Genomic DNA, 22,420 nt, shown 5'->3' on the forward strand with positions numbered 1-22,420 from the left:
TATAGACACAATATACATGAGCAGAGGGATAGAAGAGGATGTATAGGGGAGTATACAGTATAGTGACACAATATACATGAGCAGAGGGATGGAAGAGGATTTATAGGGGAGTATACAGTATAGACACAATATACATGAGCAGAGGGATAGAAGAGAATGTATAGGGGAGTATACAGTATAGAGACACAATATAAATGAGCAGACGGATAGAAGAGGATGTATAGGGGAGTATACAGTATAGCGACACAATATACATGAGCAGAGGGATGGAAGAGGATTTATAGGGGAGTATACAATATAGAGACACAATATACATGAGTAGAGGGATAGAAGAGGATGTATAGGGGAGTATACAGTATACAGACACAATATACATGAGCAGAGGGATGGAAGAGGATGTATAGGGGAGTATACAGTATAGAGACACAATATACATGAGCAGAGGGATAGAAGAGGATGTATAGGGGAGTATACAGTATACATACACAATATACATGAGCAGAGGGATGGAAGAGGATGTATAGGGGAGTATACAGTATAGAGACAATATACATGAGCAGAGGGATAGAAGAGGATGTATAGGGGAGTATACAGTATAGAGACACAATATACATGAGCAGAGGGATGGAAGAGGATGTATAGGGGAGTATACAGTATAGAGACACAATATACATGAGCAGAGGGATGGAAGAGGATTTATAGGGGAGTATACAGTATAGAGACACAATATACATGAGCAGAGGGATAGAAGAGGATGTATAGGGGAGTATACAGTATAGAGACACAATATACATGAGCAGACGGATAGAACAGGATGTATAGGGGAGTATACAGTATAGCGACACAATATACATGAGCAGAGGGATGGAAGAGGATTTATAGGGGAGTATACAGTATAGACACAATATACATGAGAAGAGGGATAGAAGAGAATGTATAGGGGAGTATACAGTATAGAGGCACAATATACATGAGCAGAGGGATAGAGGAGGATGTATAGGGGAGTATACAGTATAGACACAATATACATGAGCAGAGGGATAGAAGAGGATGTATAGGGGAGTATACAGTATAGAGACACAATATACATGAGCAGAGGGATAGAAGAGGATGTATAGGGGAGTATACAGTATAAACACAATATACATGAGCAGAGGGATAGAAGAGAATGTATAGGGGAGTATACAGTATAGAGACAAAATATACATGAGCAGAGGGATAGAAGAGGATGTATAGGGGAGTATACAGTATAGAGACAATATACATGAGCAGAGGGATAGAAGAGGATGTATAGGGGAGTATACAGTATACAGACACAATATACATGAGCAGAGGGATGGAAGAGGATGTATAGGGGAGTATACAGTATAGAGACACAATACACATGAGCTGAGGGATAGAAGAGGATGTATAGGGGAGTATACAGTATAGAGACACAATATACATGAGCAGAGGGATAGAAGAGGATGTATAGGGGAGTATACAGTATAGAGACACAATATACATGAGCAGAGGGATAGAAGAGGATGTATAGGGGAGTATACAGTATACAGACACAATATACATGAGCAGAGGGATGGAAGAGGATGTATAGGGGAGTATACAGTATAGAGACAATATACATGAGCAGAGGGATAGAAGAGGATGTATAGGGGAGTATACAGTATACAGACACAATATACATGAGCAGAGGGATAGAAGAGGATCTATAGGGGAGTATACAGTATAGAGAGACAATATACATGAGCAGAGGGATAGAAGAGGATGTATAGGGGAGTATACAGTATACAGCCACAATACACATGAGCAGAGGGATAGAAGAGGATGTATAGGGGAGTATACAGTATAGAGACACAATATACATGAGCAGAGGGTAGAAGAGGATGTATAGGGGAGTATACAGTATAGAGACAATATACATGAGCAGAGGGATAGAAGAGGATGTATAGGGGAGTATACAGTATAGAGACAATATACATGAGCAGAGGGATAGAAGAGGATGTTTAGGGGAGTATACAGTATAGACACAATATACATGAGCAGAGGGATAGAAGAGGATGTATAGGGGAGTATACAGTATACAGACACAATATACATGAGCAGAGGGATAGAAGAGGATCTATAGGGGAGTATACAGTATAGAGACACAATATACATGAGCAGAGGGATAGAAGAGGATGTATAGGGGAGTATACAGTATAGAGACACAATATACATGAGCAGAGGGATAGAAGAGGATGTATAGGGGAGTATACAGTATACATACACAATATACATGAGCAGAGGGATGGAAGAGGATGTATAGGGGAGTATACAGTATAGAGACACAATATACATGAGGAGAGGGATAGAAGGGGATGTATAGGGGAGTATACAGTATAGAGACACAATATACATGAGCAGAGGGATAGAAGAGGATTATAGGGGAGTATACAGTATAGAGACAATATACATGAGCAGAGGGATAGAAGAGGATGTATAGGGGAGTATACAGTATAGAGACACAATATACATGAGCAGAGGGATAGAAGAGGATGTATAGGGGAGTATACAGTATAGAGACACAATATACATGAGCAGAGGGATAGAAGAGGATCTATAGGGGAGTATACAGTATAGAGACACAATATACATGAGCAGAGGGATAGAAGAGGATGTATAGGGGAGTATACAGTATAGACACAATATACATGAGAAAAGGGATAGAAGAGGATGTATAGGGGAGTATACAGTATAGAGACAATATACATGAGTAGAGGGATAGAAGAGGATGTATAGGGGAGTATACAGTATACAGACACAATATACATGAGCAGAGGGATAGAAGAGGATCTATAGGGGAGTATACAGTATAGAGACACAATATACATGAGCAGAGGGATAGAAGAGGATGTATAGGGGAGTATACAGTATAGAGACACAATATACATGAGCAGAGGGATGGAAGAGGATGTATAGGGGAGTATACAGTATAGAGACAATATACATGAGCAGAGGGATAGAAGAGGATGTATAGGGGAGTATACAGTATACAGACACAATATACATGAGCAGAGGGATAGAAGAGGATCTATAGGGCAGTATACAGTATAGAGACACAATATACATGAGCAGAGGGATAGAAGAGGATGTATAGGGGAGTATACAGTATAGAGACAATATACATGAGCTGATGGATAGAAGAGGATGTATAGGGGAGTATACAGTATAGAGACAATATACATGAGCAGAGGGATAGAAGAGGATGTATAGGGGAGTATACAGTATAGAGACACAATATACATGAGCTGAGGGATAGAAGAGGATGTATAGGGGAGTATACAGTATACAGACACAATATACATGAGCAGAGGGATAGAAGAGGATGTATAGGGGAGTTTACAGTATAGAGACACAATATACATGAGCTGAGGGATAGAAGAGGATATATAGGGGAGTATACAGTATAGAGACAATATACATGAGCAGAGGGATAGAAGAGGATGTATAGGGGAGTATACAGTATAGAGACACAATATACATGAGTAGAGGGATAGAAGAGGATGTATAGGGGAGTATACAGTATAGACAATACACATGAGCAGAGGGATAGAAGAGGATGTATAGGGGAGTTTACAGTATAGAGACACAATATACATGAGCAGAGGGATAGAAGAGGATATATAGGGGAGTATACAGTATAGAGACACAATAAACATGAGCAGAGGGATGGAAGAGGATGTAAAGGGGAGTATACAGTATAGACACAATATACATGAGCAGAGGGATAGAAGAGGATGTATAGGGGAGTATACAGTATAGAGACACAATATACATGAGCAGAGGGATAGAAGAGGATGTATAGGGGAGTATACAGTATAGACACAATATACATGAGCAGAGGGATGGAAGAGGATGTATAGGGGAGTATACAGTATAGAGACACAATATACATGAGCAGAGGGATAGAAGAGGATGTATAGGGGGAGTATACAGTACAGACACAATATACATGAGCAGAGGGATAGAAGATGATATATAGGGGAGTATACAATATAGAGACACAATATACATGAGTAGAGGGATAGAAGAGGATATATAGGGGAGTATACAGTATACAGACACAATATACATGAGCAGAGGGATGGAAGAGGATGTATAGGGGAGTATACAGTATAGAGACACAATATATATGAGCAGAGGGATGGAAGAGGATGTATAGGGGAGTATACAGTATAGAGACACAATATACATGAGCAGAGGGATAGAAGAGGATGTATAGGGGAGTATACAGTATACATACACAATATACATGAGCAGAGGGATGGAAGAGGATGTATAGGGGAGTATACAGTATAGAGACACAATATACATGAGCAGAGGGATAGAAGAGGATGTATAGGGGAGTATACAGTATAGAGACACAATATACTTGAGTAGAGGGATAGAAGAGGATGTATAGGGGAGTATACAGTATAGAGACACAATATACATGAGCAGAGGGATAGAAGAGGATGTATAGGGGAGTATACAGTATAGAGACACAATATACATGAGCAGAGGGATAGAAGAGGATGTATAGGGGAGTATACAGTATAGACACAATATACATGAGCAGAGGGATAGAAGAGGATGTATAGGGGAGTATACAGTATAGAGATACAATATACATGAGCAGAGGGATAGAAGAGAATGTATAGGGGAGTATACAGTATAGACACAATATACATGAGCAGAGGGATAGAAGAGGATGTATAGGGGAGTATACAGTATAGTGACACAATATACATGAGCAGAGGGATGGAAGAGGATTTATAGGGGAGTATACAGTATAGACACAATATACATGAGCAGAGGGATAGAAGAGAATGTATAGGGGAGTATACAGTATAGAGACACAATATAAATGAGCAGACGGATAGAAGAGGATGTATAGGGGAGTATACAGTATAGCGACACAATATACATGAGCAGAGGGATGGAAGAGGATTTATAGGGGAGTATACAATATAGAGACACAATATACATGAGTAGAGGGATAGAAGAGGATGTATAGGGGAGTATACAGTATACAGACACAATATACATGAGCAGAGGGATGGAAGAGGATGTATAGGGGAGTATACAGTATAGAGACACAATATACATGAGCAGAGGGATAGAAGAGGATGTATAGGGGAGTATACAGTATACATACACAATATACATGAGCAGAGGGATGGAAGAGGATGTATAGGGGAGTATACAGTATAGAGACAATATACATGAGCAGAGGGATAGAAGAGGATGTATAGGGGAGTATACAGTATAGAGACACAATATACATGAGCAGAGGGATGGAAGAGGATGTATAGGGGAGTATACAGTATAGAGACACAATATACATGAGCAGAGGGATGGAAGAGGATTTATAGGGGAGTATACAGTATAGAGACACAATATACATGAGCAGAGGGATAGAAGAGGATGTATAGGGGAGTATACAGTATAGAGACACAATATACATGAGCAGACGGATAGAACAGGATGTATAGGGGAGTATACAGTATAGCGACACAATATACATGAGCAGAGGGATGGAAGAGGATTTATAGGGGAGTATACAGTATAGACACAATATACATGAGAAGAGGGATAGAAGAGAATGTATAGGGGAGTATACAGTATAGAGGCACAATATACATGAGCAGAGGGATAGAGGAGGATGTATAGGGGAGTATACAGTATAGACACAATATACATGAGCAGAGGGATAGAAGAGGATGTATAGGGGAGTATACAGTATAGAGACACAATATACATGAGCAGAGGGATAGAAGAGGATGTATAGGGGAGTATACAGTATAAACACAATATACATGAGCAGAGGGATAGAAGAGAATGTATAGGGGAGTATACAGTATAGAGACAAAATATACATGAGCAGAGGGATAGAAGAGGATGTATAGGGGAGTATACAGTATAGAGACAATATACATGAGCAGAGGGATAGAAGAGGATGTATAGGGGAGTATACAGTATACAGACACAATATACATGAGCAGAGGGATGGAAGAGGATGTATAGGGGAGTATACAGTATAGAGACACAATACACATGAGCTGAGGGATAGAAGAGGATGTATAGGGGAGTATACAGTATAGAGACACAATATACATGAGCAGAGGGATAGAAGAGGATGTATAGGGGAGTATACAGTATAGAGACACAATATACATGAGCAGAGGGATAGAAGAGGATGTATAGGGGAGTATACAGTATACAGACACAATATACATGAGCAGAGGGATGGAAGAGGATGTATAGGGGAGTATACAGTATAGAGACAATATACATGAGCAGAGGGATAGAAGAGGATGTATAGGGGAGTATACAGTATACAGACACAATATACATGAGCAGAGGGATAGAAGAGGATCTATAGGGGAGTATACAGTATAGAGAGACAATATACATGAGCAGAGGGATAGAAGAGGATGTATAGGGGAGTATACAGTATACAGCCACAATACACATGAGCAGAGGGATAGAAGAGGATGTATAGGGGAGTATACAGTATAGAGACACAATATACATGAGCAGAGGGTAGAAGAGGATGTATAGGGGAGTATACAGTATAGAGACAATATACATGAGCAGAGGGATAGAAGAGGATGTATAGGGGAGTATACAGTATAGAGACAATATACATGAGCAGAGGGATAGAAGAGGATGTTTAGGGGAGTATACAGTATAGACACAATATACATGAGCAGAGGGATAGAAGAGGATGTATAGGGGAGTATACAGTATACAGACACAATATACATGAGCAGAGGGATAGAAGAGGATCTATAGGGGAGTATACAGTATAGAGACACAATATACATGAGCAGAGGGATAGAAGAGGATGTATAGGGGAGTATACAGTATAGAGACACAATATACATGAGCAGAGGGATAGAAGAGGATGTATAGGGGAGTATACAGTATACATACACAATATACATGAGCAGAGGGATGGAAGAGGATGTATAGGGGAGTATACAGTATAGAGACACAATATACATGAGGAGAGGGATAGAAGGGGATGTATAGGGGAGTATACAGTATAGAGACACAATATACATGAGCAGAGGGATAGAAGAGGATTATAGGGGAGTATACAGTATAGAGACAATATACATGAGCAGAGGGATAGAAGAGGATGTATAGGGGAGTATACAGTATAGAGACACAATATACATGAGCAGAGGGATAGAAGAGGATGTATAGGGGAGTATACAGTATAGAGACACAATATACATGAGCAGAGGGATAGAAGAGGATCTATAGGGGAGTATACAGTATAGAGACACAATATACATGAGCAGAGGGATAGAAGAGGATGTATAGGGGAGTATACAGTATAGACACAATATACATGAGAAAAGGGATAGAAGAGGATGTATAGGGGAGTATACAGTATAGAGACAATATACATGAGTAGAGGGATAGAAGAGGATGTATAGGGGAGTATACAGTATACAGACACAATATACATGAGCAGAGGGATAGAAGAGGATCTATAGGGGAGTATACAGTATAGAGACACAATATACATGAGCAGAGGGATAGAAGAGGATGTATAGGGGAGTATACAGTATAGAGACACAATATACATGAGCAGAGGGATGGAAGAGGATGTATAGGGGAGTATACAGTATAGAGACAATATACATGAGCAGAGGGATAGAAGAGGATGTATAGGGGAGTATACAGTATACAGACACAATATACATGAGCAGAGGGATAGAAGAGGATCTATAGGGCAGTATACAGTATAGAGACACAATATACATGAGCAGAGGGATAGAAGAGGATGTATAGGGGAGTATACAGTATAGAGACAATATACATGAGCTGATGGATAGAAGAGGATGTATAGGGGAGTATACAGTATAGAGACAATATACATGAGCAGAGGGATAGAAGAGGATGTATAGGGGAGTATACAGTATAGAGACACAATATACATGAGCTGAGGGATAGAAGAGGATGTATAGGGGAGTATACAGTATACAGACACAATATACATGAGCAGAGGGATAGAAGAGGATGTATAGGGGAGTTTACAGTATAGAGACACAATATACATGAGCTGAGGGATAGAAGAGGATATATAGGGGAGTATACAGTATAGAGACAATATACATGAGCAGAGGGATAGAAGAGGATGTATAGGGGAGTATACAGTATAGAGACACAATATACATGAGTAGAGGGATAGAAGAGGATGTATAGGGGAGTATACAGTATAGACAATACACATGAGCAGAGGGATAGAAGAGGATGTATAGGGGAGTTTACAGTATAGAGACACAATATACATGAGCAGAGGGATAGAAGAGGATATATAGGGGAGTATACAGTATAGAGACAATATACATGAGCAGAGGGATAGAAGAGGATGTATAGGGGAGTATACAGTATAGAGACAATATACACGAGCAGAGGGATGGAAGAGGATGTATAGGGGAGTATACAGTATAGAGACAATATACACGAGCAGAGGGATAGAAGAGGATGTATAGGGGAGTATACAGTATAGAGACAATATACACGAGCAGAGGGATGGAAGAGGATGTATAGGGGAGTATACAGTATAGAGACAATATACATGAGCAGAGGGATAGAAGAGGATGTATAGGGGAGTATACAGTATAGAGACAATATACACGAGCAGAGGGATAGAAGAGGATGTATAGGGGAGTATACAGTATAGAGACAATATACATGAGCAGAGGGATGGAAGAGGATGTATAGGGGAGTATACAGTATAGAGACACAATATACATGAGCAGAGGGATAGAAGAGGATGTATAGGGGAGTATACAGTATAGACACAATATACATGAGCAGAGGGATAGAAGAGGATAACTTTAGGCCCCTTTTTAGATGTGGATCCAAAATAACGTAGGGGTGAAACTCTTTCCATTATAGATTTTCTCTGTTCCTCTGGTCTATGTACATGTGATATAAAATAATGTGATAACCAATAATGTTACATAGCTGAACGATCACCAGTTGTCTTTGTGTCTTCTCAGACGACAATCATTGCGGTGGAGTTTGATGGAGGGGTTGTCATTGGATCTGACTCCAGGGTGTCCGCCGGGTGAGTTTAGCTTCTCTCTATGTATTTTTTTTATTTGTTCTTATATCTGGAGTCTCTACTGTCTCAGATTTGGACTTTTCTCCTCCTTCTACAGAGATGCTGTGGTGAATCGAGTCTTTAATAAACTGGCTCCTGTCCATGAGAAGATATTTTGCGCTCTGTCAGGCTCAGCTGCGGATGCTCAGGCGGTGGCCGACATGGTACATTACTACATGGAGGTGCACAGGTTAGTGGTGAAATCATGGACTTCAACTTACCAACTCCTTATTGTCCATCTTTAATCTATTTCTATAAGTCAGCATCGTTATTAATACAATATAGGTCACTAGCTGAGTACCTGGCATTGCCCAGGTGGCACCAAGCTTTCCTAGTCTCCTCCCCCACCTGACCAGTCACCTTTCCCAGCCCCTGCACTAACTATTCTCTGCACCTACCCGATGTTTAAAACTCCTGGGCAATCTCCACAGCCCAAGAGTAATGCAATGCGGAGATTCTCGGTATCTAGACATCCCTAAACTCTACTATATTTTTATTTGGAATATACGGTAAGTAATATGTGCACCAAGTTTAATTGAAATATCTCCAACTGTTAAGAGGTTATGCTGGAAAATATATATATACACTTATACCTTGAGTTACATAAACATAGATTGGTAAACATCCTACAGCCAAACTGTGGACTTACGGATTTTGTAAAACTACAACACCTGGATGCTGGGAGTTATAGTTTTACAACAGCCGGAGGTCCACATATTGAAGACCAATGGGTTGTAGAATTGGCCCCTTACTACAATATCTTACAGTGTTAAACATTGGTGCTGAAAAGGCCATACATTACAACAGATCTGCGATGAATGATTTCAGTCCTTTAGATGACAATTTTAGTTATTAGATCAGTGGCGTTGCGACCCGGGTGCGGGGGGTGCGGCCCGCACCGGGTGACACCAACCTAATGGGGTGACACCAAGACGCTCCGCAGCACCCACACCCCCTCCCCAGCTACACTGACACCCCCCTATGTGCCCAACCGGCCTCCCATCCGTCAGCACCCCCCCCCCCCCTGTGCTGTGTGTGCGGTGCGCCCGTCTATTAGCAACCCCCCCCCTTTCAGTGCGCCCGTCCGTCATCACGCCCCCCCCTCTCACCTTCACCAGTACTGTGCCCGGCCTCCGCTCCCACGTCTGCGCCGGCCTGACGTCATACCGCATGGCCGCGCAGGGGGACGTCAGTTACGTCACTCGCATTGCGCCCGGTGAGAAGGATCGCTGCGCTGGATGGGTGAGTGTGTGTGTCTGTCTCTATCTATGTTTGTGTGTGTGACTCTGTGTGTGTGTGACTGTGTGTGTGTGAGAGATTGTGTGTGTGACTCTGTGTGTGTGACTGTGTGTGTTTGTGTGACTCTCTGAGTGTGTGTGTGACTCTGTGTGTGACTCTGTGTATTTGTGTGACTGTGTGTGTGTGTGTGTGTGACTCTGTGTGTGACTCTGTGTGTGACTGTGTGACTCTGTGTGTCTGTCTGTGAGTGTGTGTCTCTCTGACTGTGTGTGTTTGTGTGTGTGTCTCTCTGTGTTGTGTTGTATGTTTTTTGTGTGTGTGTGTGTGTGTGTGTGTGTGTGTGGGGGGGGGGGGGGAGACTTTGACGCATTGTGGGGAACCTGCAAGGGAACCTGCGGCCTAATGTGGGGAGTCTATGCTACCTAATGTGGGGAGTCTATGCTACCTAATGTGGGGAGTCTATGCTACCTAATGTGCGGAGTATATGCTACCTAATGTGCGGAGTCTATGATACCTAATGTGGGGGGTCTATGCTACCTAATGTGGGGGGTCTATGCTAGCTAATGTGGGGAATCTGTGCTACCGAATGTGGGGAAACTGCTACCTAATGTGGGGAATCTGTGCTACCTAATATGGGGAAATTGCTACCTAATGTGGGGTAACTGGTACCTACCTAATGTGGGGAAACTGGTACCAAATGTGGGGAATCTATGCTGCCTAATGTGGGGAAAAGATGCTACCTAATGTGGGGAAACTGCTACCTACCTAATGTGGGGGAACTGCTGCCTACCTAATGCTCCCCCCCCTGGCAGTAGCACCCTCATCATCCGCCAGCAACCAGCCCCCCCCCCCCCAGCGGCACCTCCATCAGCAGATCCTGATGGTGGATGATGGCGGTGCTCCTGCCAGGAGGATGATCCTGCCGATGGATGATGGGGGTGATACTGCCAGGGGGGATGGCCAGTAGCACCCTCATCATCCTTCAGCAAACCCCCCCCCCCAGTAGTAGCACCCCGTTCATCCACTAGCAACACCACCAATACCCCCCTCCCGTGGTAATAGCATCAGCTAACGGATGTTGAGGGGTGTTACTGCGGTTGTGGTATTATATTCAGAGGGTGCACTGTATGGCAACGTTATATTCAGAGGGCGCAGTTTGTGGTAGTGTTATATTCAGAGGGCACAGTGGGTGGTAGTATTATATTCAGAGGGTGCAGTTTGTGGTAGTGTTATATTCAGAGGGCACAGTGGGTGGTAGTATTATATTCAGAGGGCGCAGTTTGTGGTAGTATTATTAGAGATGAGTGAACTTACAGTAAATTCGATTCGTCACGAACTTGTCGGCTCAGCAGTTGATGACTTATCCTGCGTAAATTAGTTCAGCCTTCAGGTGCTCCGGTGGGCTGGAAAAGGTGGATACATTCATAGGAAAGAGTCTCCTAGGACAATATCCACCTTTTCCAGCCCACGGGAGCACCTGAAAGCTGAACTAATTTATGCAGGAAAAGCCATCAACTGCCGAGCCGAGAAGTTTGTGACGAGTTGAATTTACTGTAGTTTGCTCATCTCTAAGTATTATATTCAGAGGGCGCAGTGGGTGGTAGTAATATATTCAGAGTGTACAGTATGTGTTGGTATTATATTCAGAGGGTACAGTATGTGGCAGATTTATATTCAGAGGGTACAGTATATGGTAGTATTATATTCAGAGGGTACAGTATGTGATGGTATTATATTCAGAATGTACAGTGTGTGGTATTATATTCAGTGGGTATGGTGTATGAAAGGTTTATAATCAAAGAGTATAGTGTATAGTAGTATTATATTTAGAGGATACAGTGTCTGGCAGGTTTATAATAATAATAGTTTTCATATAGAGGATGAGAATCCGCTGACATAGTGAGGAGACGTCTGGGCGTCACATTCTACAGACAGAAGTTTTAGCTGGACCAGGCGGTATGTACCATCTGAATTAGATAAGGGAAGACTATAGAGAAGACGTCACTGATATCATTGTACATTCTCCTCTCTGTGTCCTATCAGAGCTGTAGTCGCTTGTCAGTTCTACAGTTATGGTCAGTGAAACTACAACTCCCAGCATAACCTCACCACTGCATAAAGGGGTACTCTACTGGAAAACATTTTTTTTAATCAACTGGTGCTACAAAGTTAAACAGATTTGTAAATTACTTCTATTTAAAAATCTTAATCCTTCCAGTACTTATTAGCTGCTGTATAAGCGATTCACAGGAAGTTATTTTCTTTTTTAATTTATTTTCTGTCTGACCACAGTGCTCTGTGCTGACACCTCTGTCCATGTCAAGAACTGTCCATAGTAGGAGCAAATCCCCATAGCAAACCTCTCCTGCTCTGGACAGTTCCTGACATGGACAGAGGTGTCAGCAAATAGCACTGTGGTCAGATTGGAAAGAACTACGCAACTTCCTGTGGAGCATACACCAGCTTATAAGTACTGTAAGTATTAAGATTTTAAATAGAAGTAATTTAAAAATCTGTTTAACTTTCTGGCACCAGTTGATATAAAAGTAAATGTTTTCCAGTGGAGTACCCCTTAAAGTAATTCTGGGAGCTGTATATTTAAATGGTGAAAACTTCTTTAACACTTTCCCATTCTGTGGCAACTGGTATATCTGATTATTATACTGGAATTTCTCACAATGCCCTACAACAGTGGTGTCTGTCACAACAGGCTAAAAACTTACTGGGGGGAGGGGGGAGGTATGGGGGTGACACCATTTTCTACCGCACCGGGTGACACCAACCCTAGCAACGCCACTGTATTAGATAATAATATCAGATTGTGAATTATGACCAGATTAAATGACAATTTATATTTCAATCTTTCCCCACAACACAGTGTAGAGATGGGAGCGCCCCCTTTAGTGTTGGCTGCTGCAAACCTGGTGAAGGGGATCAGTTATAAGTACAAGGAAGAGATGGTGGCCCATCTGATTGTGGCGGGATGGGACCAGAAGAATGGGGGACAGGTGAGTGAGCGCCAAGGAAGCTGCACAGACAGATGTGACACTATTTCACTCTTTTTCTTTTTTAATATTCACTTTGGGCCAACACATGAAGAAGGGGTTGTAATAAATCTGTGTCTGATCCATAGGTCTACGGGACACTGGGCGGGATGATAACGCGACAACCTTTCGCAATTGGCGGATCTGGCAGCACATACATATATGGTTATGTGGATTCTGTTTTCAAGCCTGGGATGTCAAAGGAGCAGTGCGAAAAATTTGCCGTCCATTGTAAGTGAATCAATAACGTCTAAATCTGTCCTATCACATTGTGACGCTGGCTAACTGTATGCAGGGTGTACTATGACACCTCAACATTGTCGCAAAACATACTTTTCTATCTAAAATGAAAGCGCCTATGATGTTAAAGGAGATATGCGGTAAACATCTTTTAACTCATCCTGTGCCCGGGCTGCAAAAAAGCAAAAACAAATTTTAACTCACCTTCCTACGTTCCCCCGTGGCGGAAATATCGGTGTCCTGTTCCTCAGGCGCTGCTCTGCTCTGTGCTTCTTATGCTCGGAAAGTCACAGCGCAGTCAGCGTATCGCCAGCCGCATGTCCCGCCACGGCCGAGGCGGGACATCGCTGCGGTCGGCGATACGCTGACAGCGCTGCGACTTTCCGAGCATAAGAAGCACAGAGCAGAGCAGCGCCTGAGGAACAGGACACCGATATCTCCGCCACGGGGGAACATAGGAAGGTGAGTTAAAGTTTTTTGGGTTTTTTTGCAGCCCGGGCACAGGATGAGTTAAAAGATTTTCGCCGCATATCTCCTTTAAGTAACCATGCAAACACTTTCCCTCAACTTTGGCATTAATGTTCTCAAAGACATTGATGCATTTTTTCCTATAATATACCACAGAGAGTGTCCATGTGATTGACTCCCATTAAAGGGAACCAGAATTTAACCACTCGGACAGCATTAAAGGGGTACTCTGGTGAAAAAAAATTTTTTAAACAGATTTGTAAATTACTTCTATTAAAAAATCATAATCCTTCCAGTACTTATCAGCTGCTGTATACTACAGAGGAAGTTCTTTTCTCATTGAATTTCTTTTCTGTCTGACCACAGTGCTCTCTGCTGACACCTCTGTCTGTCTCAGGAACTGTCCAGGGCAGGAGAGGTTTGCTATGGGAACTTGCTCCTGCTCCTGACAGTTCCTAAAACATAAAAACAGGGCGCTCCATAGCGTAGTATATTTATGGTATTTAATGATGGGGAGGCAAACAATTAAGATTGTGCTTACCCCCAAAAGGTTGTGTACCCTATACACAACCATGGACACAGCTTGACAGTTCCTGACATGGACAGAGGTGTCAGCAGAGAGCACTGTGATGAGACTGGAAAGAAATTCAAAAAGAAAAGAACTTCCTGTGGAGCATACAGCAGCTGATAAGTACTGGAAGGATTAAGATTTTTAAATAGAAGGAATTTACAAATCGGTTTAACTTTCTAGCACCAGTTTTTACTGGAGTACCCCTTTAATGCTGTTATTACAAGTTTTCCTACCTTGTCTTGGAGCATAGTTCGTGTCATTAATAATGCCAGAAATTATCAATTTATTCACCCATGCGCTATATGCAAATTATCCCCAGGACCGCCATCAGGGGGGTACAACCAATACCCCTGTAAGGAGCCCGGACCCCCAATTTTTTTTTTTCAATGTCAGTGAGTGATTGGCACTCACTGACTGCTGGGGCCGGCACATTGTACACTGACTGACTGACTGTACTCTGTACAGTCAGTCAAATCAGTCACAGATCACACACAGCAGCGGCGGCGCTGCTGCTGCACAGCATGTACCTCCGGGACCGGCAGCCACTGTCTCTTTAAAACTGCAGCAGTGGTCACCGGGAGGTATATTCGCTGCGCTCTGCACCCTGATGCTGGCCCTAACACCACGTGACAGCAGAAGCGCTGTGGCGGAGTCTGGAAGAGGAGGCCTGCGCAGTGTTGTGGAGCAGCAGTCTGTCTTCTTCCTGTGCACAGATCGTCACACAGCCATCAGCCTATCACCGGCCGAGGCTAGACATCGCTGCGGCCGGTGATAGGCTGAGCGCCGTGTGACGATCTGTGCACAGGAAGAAGGAAGAAGACAGGACCAGAGGACCGATAAGCTGTAGCAGCGCTCCGGGGGAACGGAGGAAGGTGAGTGAAAGTTTATTTAAATTTTTTTTTTCAGCCCGGGCACAACGGAGGAGGAATAGTCAGCACTAGAGTACTCGTTTAACAAAGGGGCCTACCCAAACAACATAAAACAACACCGACAGACTAAAATATAGCTTACATTGCATGACCTGTTAAGGACCAAGGGCATACCTATACGCCCTGGTTCCGCTCCCACAGTTTGAGCTGAGCACACTTCTTACCCAGTGGGTCCCAACTGCTATCAGCAGCCAGGACCCACAGTTAATGCAGGGCCTCCCCAAATGGGCTGATGCGCCTCATTAACCCTTTAGATGCCGTGATCAAAGCTGATTGCAGTATCTAAATGCGGGAGTTAACAGTACTGGTAGCTCAGTGGAGCTGATCGGGATATCCGCGGCAAAATTACGAGTCCCGATCAGCTAAGTGGATGGCGGGAGGGCCCTTACCTGCCTCCTCGCCATTCGATCGGTGCTCTGATTCCCTCTAGAGCAGCAGAGCATTGACAACACTGATCGATGCGGAGCCAAAGCTCAGCATTGAACAGTATATGCAATCAAAAGATTACATGTTATAATATGTATGGTGATTAGAGATGAGCGAACTTACAGTAATTCGATTCGTCACGAACTTCTCGGCTCAGCGTTCGCTGACTTTAGCCTGAATAAATGAGTTCAGCTTTCAGGTGCTCCGGTGGGCTGGAAAAGGGGGATATAGTTCTATAAGACTCTCTCCTAGGACTGTATCCACCTTTTCCAGCCCACCGGAGCACCTGAAAGCTGAACTAATTTATACAGGCTAAAGTCATCAACTGCCGAGCCGAGAAGTTCGTGACGAATTGAATTACTGGAAGTTCGCTCATCTCTAATGGTGATAATAAAGGTCAGGTGGTGGGGGCCAGGCCTTGAGCTGTGTAAGGGGCCCCAACATTTCTGATGGCAGCCCTGATTATCCCCAAGTAGTCATCCAGGTCAGGAGCGGGGTCACGGATCTCTGCCTGTATTGGCGCTCTGCACGTGTGATTGACAGGCGGTTTCTTTGCCGGTCAGTCACACCTGCAGAGCACGATTACAGATGTAAGTGAGGTTATATGGAGAGCCCAGAGTTCAGGTAAGGTAGTAAAGTAATAGTGCAGTTTTAGTATCACCCAGGAATCCAAGGCAGGAAGGTCACAAGGATTTATTAACTTACTTGTCTGTGTCCCAAGAGCTGCCTAATCTGAAGTGTCAAGCCCTGAACCTACGATGTCTGGTTCAGTCATCAAATTTTCTAATTCAGTGTTTCCCAACCAGCTGTTGCAAAACTACAAATCCCAGCATGCCCGGACAGCCAAAGGCTGTCCGGGCATGCTGGGAGTTGTAGTTCTGCAACAACTGGAGGCTTCCTGGTTGGGAAATACTGATCTAACTTAAAGGGGTATTCCAGGGAAAAAAAAAAAAATTATATATCAACTGGCTCCAGAAAGTTAAACAGATTTGTAAATTACTTCTATTAAAAAATCTTAATCCTTTCAGTACTTATGAGCTTCTGAAGTTAAGGTTGCTCTTTTCTGTCTAAGTCCTCTCTGATGACACCTGTCTCGGGAAACGCCCAGTTTAGAAACAAATCCCCATAGAAAACCTCTTCTAAACTGGGCGTTTCCCGAGACACGTGTCATCAGAGAGGACTTAGACAGAAAAGAACAACCTTAACTTCAGAAGGTCATAAGTACTGAAAGGATTAAGATTTTTTTTTAATTGAAGTAATTTCTGGAGCCAGTTGATATATAAAAAAAAGTTTTTTTCCTGGAATACCCCTTTAAAGTCAATAGTGCTTTAGAATGTGAGACTCTTTACCGTGTTGGCCTCCATGGTTCTTGATGTGTGATGAGGCTCTTTACTATTAGATCCAGACGAGATCCATGTTATTATTCGGGTCTATCAATCCTGTTCTGTTTCCTCTCTTCACAGCTTTGTCCCTGGCCATGGATAGAGACGGTTCTAGCGGAGGAGTCATCTACCTTGTTACCGCCACCAAGGACGGGATGAAGGAGAACATTATCAGTGGGGACAGCATTCCTCGCTTCTATAACCTGTAGACATGGAATGACCTATTGTAAATAAATATTGTGGTCAATCTACACGTTATTTAAATAAATTCCCATCTCAAAGATGGTATTTAACCTTGTAGTCCGAGTAAAACTAAACATTTTTGTAAATAGTTATAATGACTATGGAGGAACTTCGCTCCCTGCCTGATGATGGGCGATACAGGGGCCGGAGTATAGTGATGTCACGACCCCGACCTCTTTGTAAAGTCACACCCCGCCCCCTCAATGCAAGTCTATGGGAGGGGGCATGGCGGCCGTGACGCCCCTCCCATAGACTTGTATTGAGGGGGTGTGGCGTGATGTCACCAGGGGGCGGGGCCTTAACGTCACGATACTCCGGCCCCTGTATCGCCCGTCATCATGCACGGAGCAAAGTTCGCTCCATGCAGCAGATGACACGGGGTGCTGCAGGAGAGATCGCGGTTCCCAGCGGTGGGACCCCCCGTGATCAGACATCTATCCTTGGATAGGGGATAAGATGTCTAGGGGCGAAGTACCCCTTTAAGGGACTGCAGTGAAGTGTGTATGTGACTGTTTGTGTATGTAAATGTGTGTGTGGTCCCTTGCCCTGACCTCTGTCGGACCGCCCACTTATCTCAGAGCCAAACCAGAAAGCTGCACTGAGCCTGCAGCAGAACATCAAGGTAGAGAGACAGATGGGAAAACATGGGGGAAAAAAGATGGGAAAACATGGCTGTCCAGCATGGTCTATGGGCATGTGCAACGTACCAGGTCAGGAACTGGTTAATGGGTTTACTTATATAGTTACATAGTTAATATGGTTAAACAAAGACACAAGTCCAATATTTTTGAAGAAAGGCGTCCAGGCAAATTATATAGTTTTGTGGGAAAAGTTCCAGGATAGCTTCCTGGATATTCATATCTATTTCTGTTCATTCTGGACTAGGTAGTCTTGTGGGTGGTTCCACTGACATCTATATCACATTTATAAAGCTTTTTTATGATTGAGAGGGAAATGGGGAGGGAGGGATTATTTACTGTAAGAGCAGTGAGATTGTGTAACTCTGCCACATGATGTTGTGATGACTGATCCATTGAAGAACAATGGATCAGTCAAGACACCAAATTTGTCACAGCTCCTCCTGGTGTTTTACGTGATGCCTGCAGGTTGGATTGCATTTTCAGTGTGATTATAATTATAATACGCACATCACTGATTCATATTTCCCGCTGAAAGTGGTGATTGGCTTCCACCATTCGGCCAATCACCACTCTCAGCGGAATATATGAATCAGTGATCTGAATTTCTATTCACATCACTGGCCGGCCCAGAGTTTAGAGCAGAGATGCGAGCGCTGTATGGAGCTGCTCCGCATCTCTGCAATATAAAGGACAATCGCTTCGGGTGTTAGGAGTGAAACCCAAGGCAACCTGTCTATTAGAACAGGTACTACTACTCCCAGCATGGAACAGACTGTAGTGGTACTACCTAAAAAAAAATTTTAAAAAATAAAGAAGAAAAGGTGAAAAAATGTAAAAAATAATACAAAAATAATAACTAAAATACATTACTAATAAAAAGTTTCACAAAATTAATTAAAAAATATATATTATTATTACAATTAAATGGCCCTTTTTAATATTGCCAGTTAAATTCTTAGGTCCCTGCCCGCCCACATAAATTGGTCCCTGTTTGAAAATGCATAAAAATGTAATTCAAAAAAATATTAATTTTGTTAAATACAATCTTTTCCAACTCTTTTTTTTTTTTTTTTTTTTAAATGCCAAAGGGGCCAAATGTAGGAAAATGCTGTGGAGTTTTTTCTTGCTTTTTTTTTTTTTGGGGCCAAAAAAAAAACAAGTGGAAACTTAGCCTAAGTATTGAGAATGAGGATCTTAAACGTTTCAGTGGTATAACCATCTGTCTCACCACCAAAGTAATAATATTTTTGAAAAGGGCACATTTTTCAAATTCTTCTAGAAATTTTTGTGTTTTTTGCAAAGAAACATATATTGACCAAACTTTACCATGAACATTAACTTCAATATGGCCTGATAAAACTGTCTCAGAATCACTTGGATCCCTACGTTATTACCACATAAAGTGACACAACAGATCCTGCTTAGGAAATCTGATGTTTTGGTTAGAAAAAAAAAAGTCTGCCCTTATATTATTTTTGAACAGATAGCTATATATTTATCCCAGGCAGGTTTCCATTCACTAATTTTGTTCCAAGCATCTGATTCTCTTTCAGTAAAATATATTTAAAGGGTAACTCTCATTAAAATAAATTTTTGCTATTGCACTCCTTATGGTAAATAAAAAATATTTCTAATATACGGTACTTTAAAAAATGAAGTTTTATGTGTTTTATTTGTGCTTAAAAAGGCTCAAGAGCATATTTTCCACCATCTTTTACACAGATTTAGGACCAAGGTCCAAACACAAAAAGGGCAGCCTGGAGTGCTGAGGGGGGGGGGGTGTCCAGCCTCATCCAATCATAGCTCCTCTCACACTTAACTGCCATATACTGTTGGTTGGACACCCACACCCCCCCTCAGCACTCCAGGCTGCACTTCCTGTGTTCGGACTTCGGTCCTAAGTCTGTGTATAAGATGGGGGGAAATGTGCTCTTGAGCTTTTTTAAGCACAAATAAAACATAGAAAACTTAATTTTTTTAAACAAAGTATATTAGAAATATTTTTTATTTACCATAAGGAGTGCAGTAGCAAAAAATAGTTTTAATGAGAGTGCCCATTTAACCCCTTAACGACGCAGGACGTATATTTACGTCCTGCGCCGGCTCCCGCGATATGAAGCGGGATCGCGCCGCGATCCCGCATCATATCGCGTGGGTCCCGGCGCTAATCAACGGCCGGGACCCGCGGCTAATACCACACATCGCCGATCGCGGCGATGTGCGGTATTAACCCTTTAGAAGCGGCGGTCAAAGCTGACCGCCGCTTCTAAAGTGAAACTGAAAGTATCCCGGCTGCTCAGTCGGGCTGTTCGGGACCGCCGCGGTGAAATCGCGGCGTCCCGAACAGCTGATCGGACACCGGGAGGGCTCTTACCTGCCTCCCTGGTGTCCGATCGACGAATGACTGCTCCGTGCCTGAGATCCAGGCAGGAGCAGTCAAGCGTCGATAATGCTGATCACAGGCGTGTTAATACATGCCTGTGATCAGGATGAAAGATCAGTGTGTGCAGTGTTATAGGTCCCTATGGGACCTATAACACTGCAAAAAAAAAGTAAAAAAAAAGTGTTAATAAAGGTCATTTAACCCCTTCCCTAATAAAAGTTTGAATCACCCCCCTTTTCCCATAAGAAAAATAAAACAGTGTAAAAAAAAATAAAAATAAACATATGTGGTATCGCCGCGTGCGTAAATGTCCGAACTATAAAAATATATCATTAATTAAGCCGTACGGTCAATGGCGTACGCGCAAAAAAATTCCAAAGTCCAAAAAAGCGTATTTTGGTAACTTTTTATAACATTAAAAAATGAATAAAAAGTGATCAAAAAGTCAGATCAAAACAAAAATAATACCAATAAAAACTTCAGATCACGGCGCAAAAAATGGGCCCTCATACCGCCCCGTACGTGGAAAAATAAAAAAGTTATAGGGGTCAGAAGATGACATTTTTAAACGTATAAATTTTCCTGCATGTAGTTATGATTTTTTCCAGAAGTGCGACAAAATCAAACCTATATAAGTAGGGTATCATTTTAATCGTATGGACCTACAGAATAATGATAAGGTGTAATTTTTACCGAAATATGCACTGCGTAGAAACGGAAGCCCCCAAAAGTTACAAAATGGCGTTTTTTTTTCGATTTTGTCGCACAATGATTTTTTTTTCCGTTTCGCCGTGCATTTTTGGGTAAAATGACTAATGTCACTGCAAAGTAGAATTGGCGACGCAAAAAATAAGCCATAATATGGATTTTTAGGTGGAAAATTGAAAGGGTTATGATTTTTTAAAGGTAAGGAGGAAAAAACGAAAGTGCAAAAACGGAAAAACCCTGAGTCCTTAAGGGGTTAAAGGGGTATTCCCGGAAAAAAACTTTTTTTTATATATATCAACTGGCTCCAGAAAGTTAAACAGATTTGTAAATTACTTTTATTAAAAAATCTTAATCCTTTCAGTACTTATGAGCTTCTGAAGTTAAGGTTGTTCTTTTCTGTCTAATTGCTCTCTGATGACATCTGTCTCAGGAAACGCCCAGTTAAGATGAGGTTTGCTATGGGGATTTGCTTCTAAACTGGGTGTTTCCTGAGACAGGTGTCATCAGAGAGGACTTAGACAGAAAAGAACAACCTTAACTTCAGAAGGTCATAAGTACTGAAAGGATTAAGATTTATTTAATAGAAGTAATTTACAAATCTAAAAAAAAAGAGACTGCGTGTGCAGCTCACAACCTGGGATATTCGAGGTTAATGTGGATAAAAATCGGTCCCCACCGATCAAATAATGAAAAATCAAGTATGCAAATTTAACCACACCTCAAGAATATCACCCTACTGGGTACACAATGAATAAAAAATGAGACTGATGGTTTCTGAAAAAATGTTAATTTTAATAAAAAACAGAAATATCAATATAAAATAGTAGTTGAAAGATCAGAGCATTAGTAATAATAAACTGTCATTGGGCCCTAATGACAGATAGATGTTGAAGCAACTACCTAAACAATTCTAGGATAGTCCATGGATATTGCTCCGAATTGGACCGTTAGTCCGGCAAAAAAATACAGTAGATGTTTCAATGATGGCACAATTGTTA

General features: G+C 42.2%; 1 protein-coding gene across 1 annotated transcript; it reads left to right on the forward strand.

Moving 5' to 3' along the window:
* Positions 1 to 9,044: 9,044 nt before the first annotated feature.
* On the forward strand, positions 9,045 to 17,747 carry PSMB9 (proteasome 20S subunit beta 9; the record flags this gene model as incomplete). Its single annotated transcript, XM_056539261.1, is given in 5 exon segments — positions 9,045 to 9,112; positions 9,207 to 9,338; positions 13,266 to 13,395; positions 13,521 to 13,662; positions 17,529 to 17,747. Coding segments are annotated over 5 exon segments (600 nt in total), but the record flags the coding sequence as incomplete, so codon positions are not given.
* Positions 17,748 to 22,420: the final 4,673 nt, after the last annotated feature.

Source organism: Hyla sarda, chromosome 9, assembly GCF_029499605.1.
Source record: "Hyla sarda isolate aHylSar1 chromosome 9, aHylSar1.hap1, whole genome shotgun sequence".
Lineage (NCBI taxonomy): Eukaryota > Metazoa > Chordata > Amphibia > Anura > Hylidae > Hyla > Hyla sarda.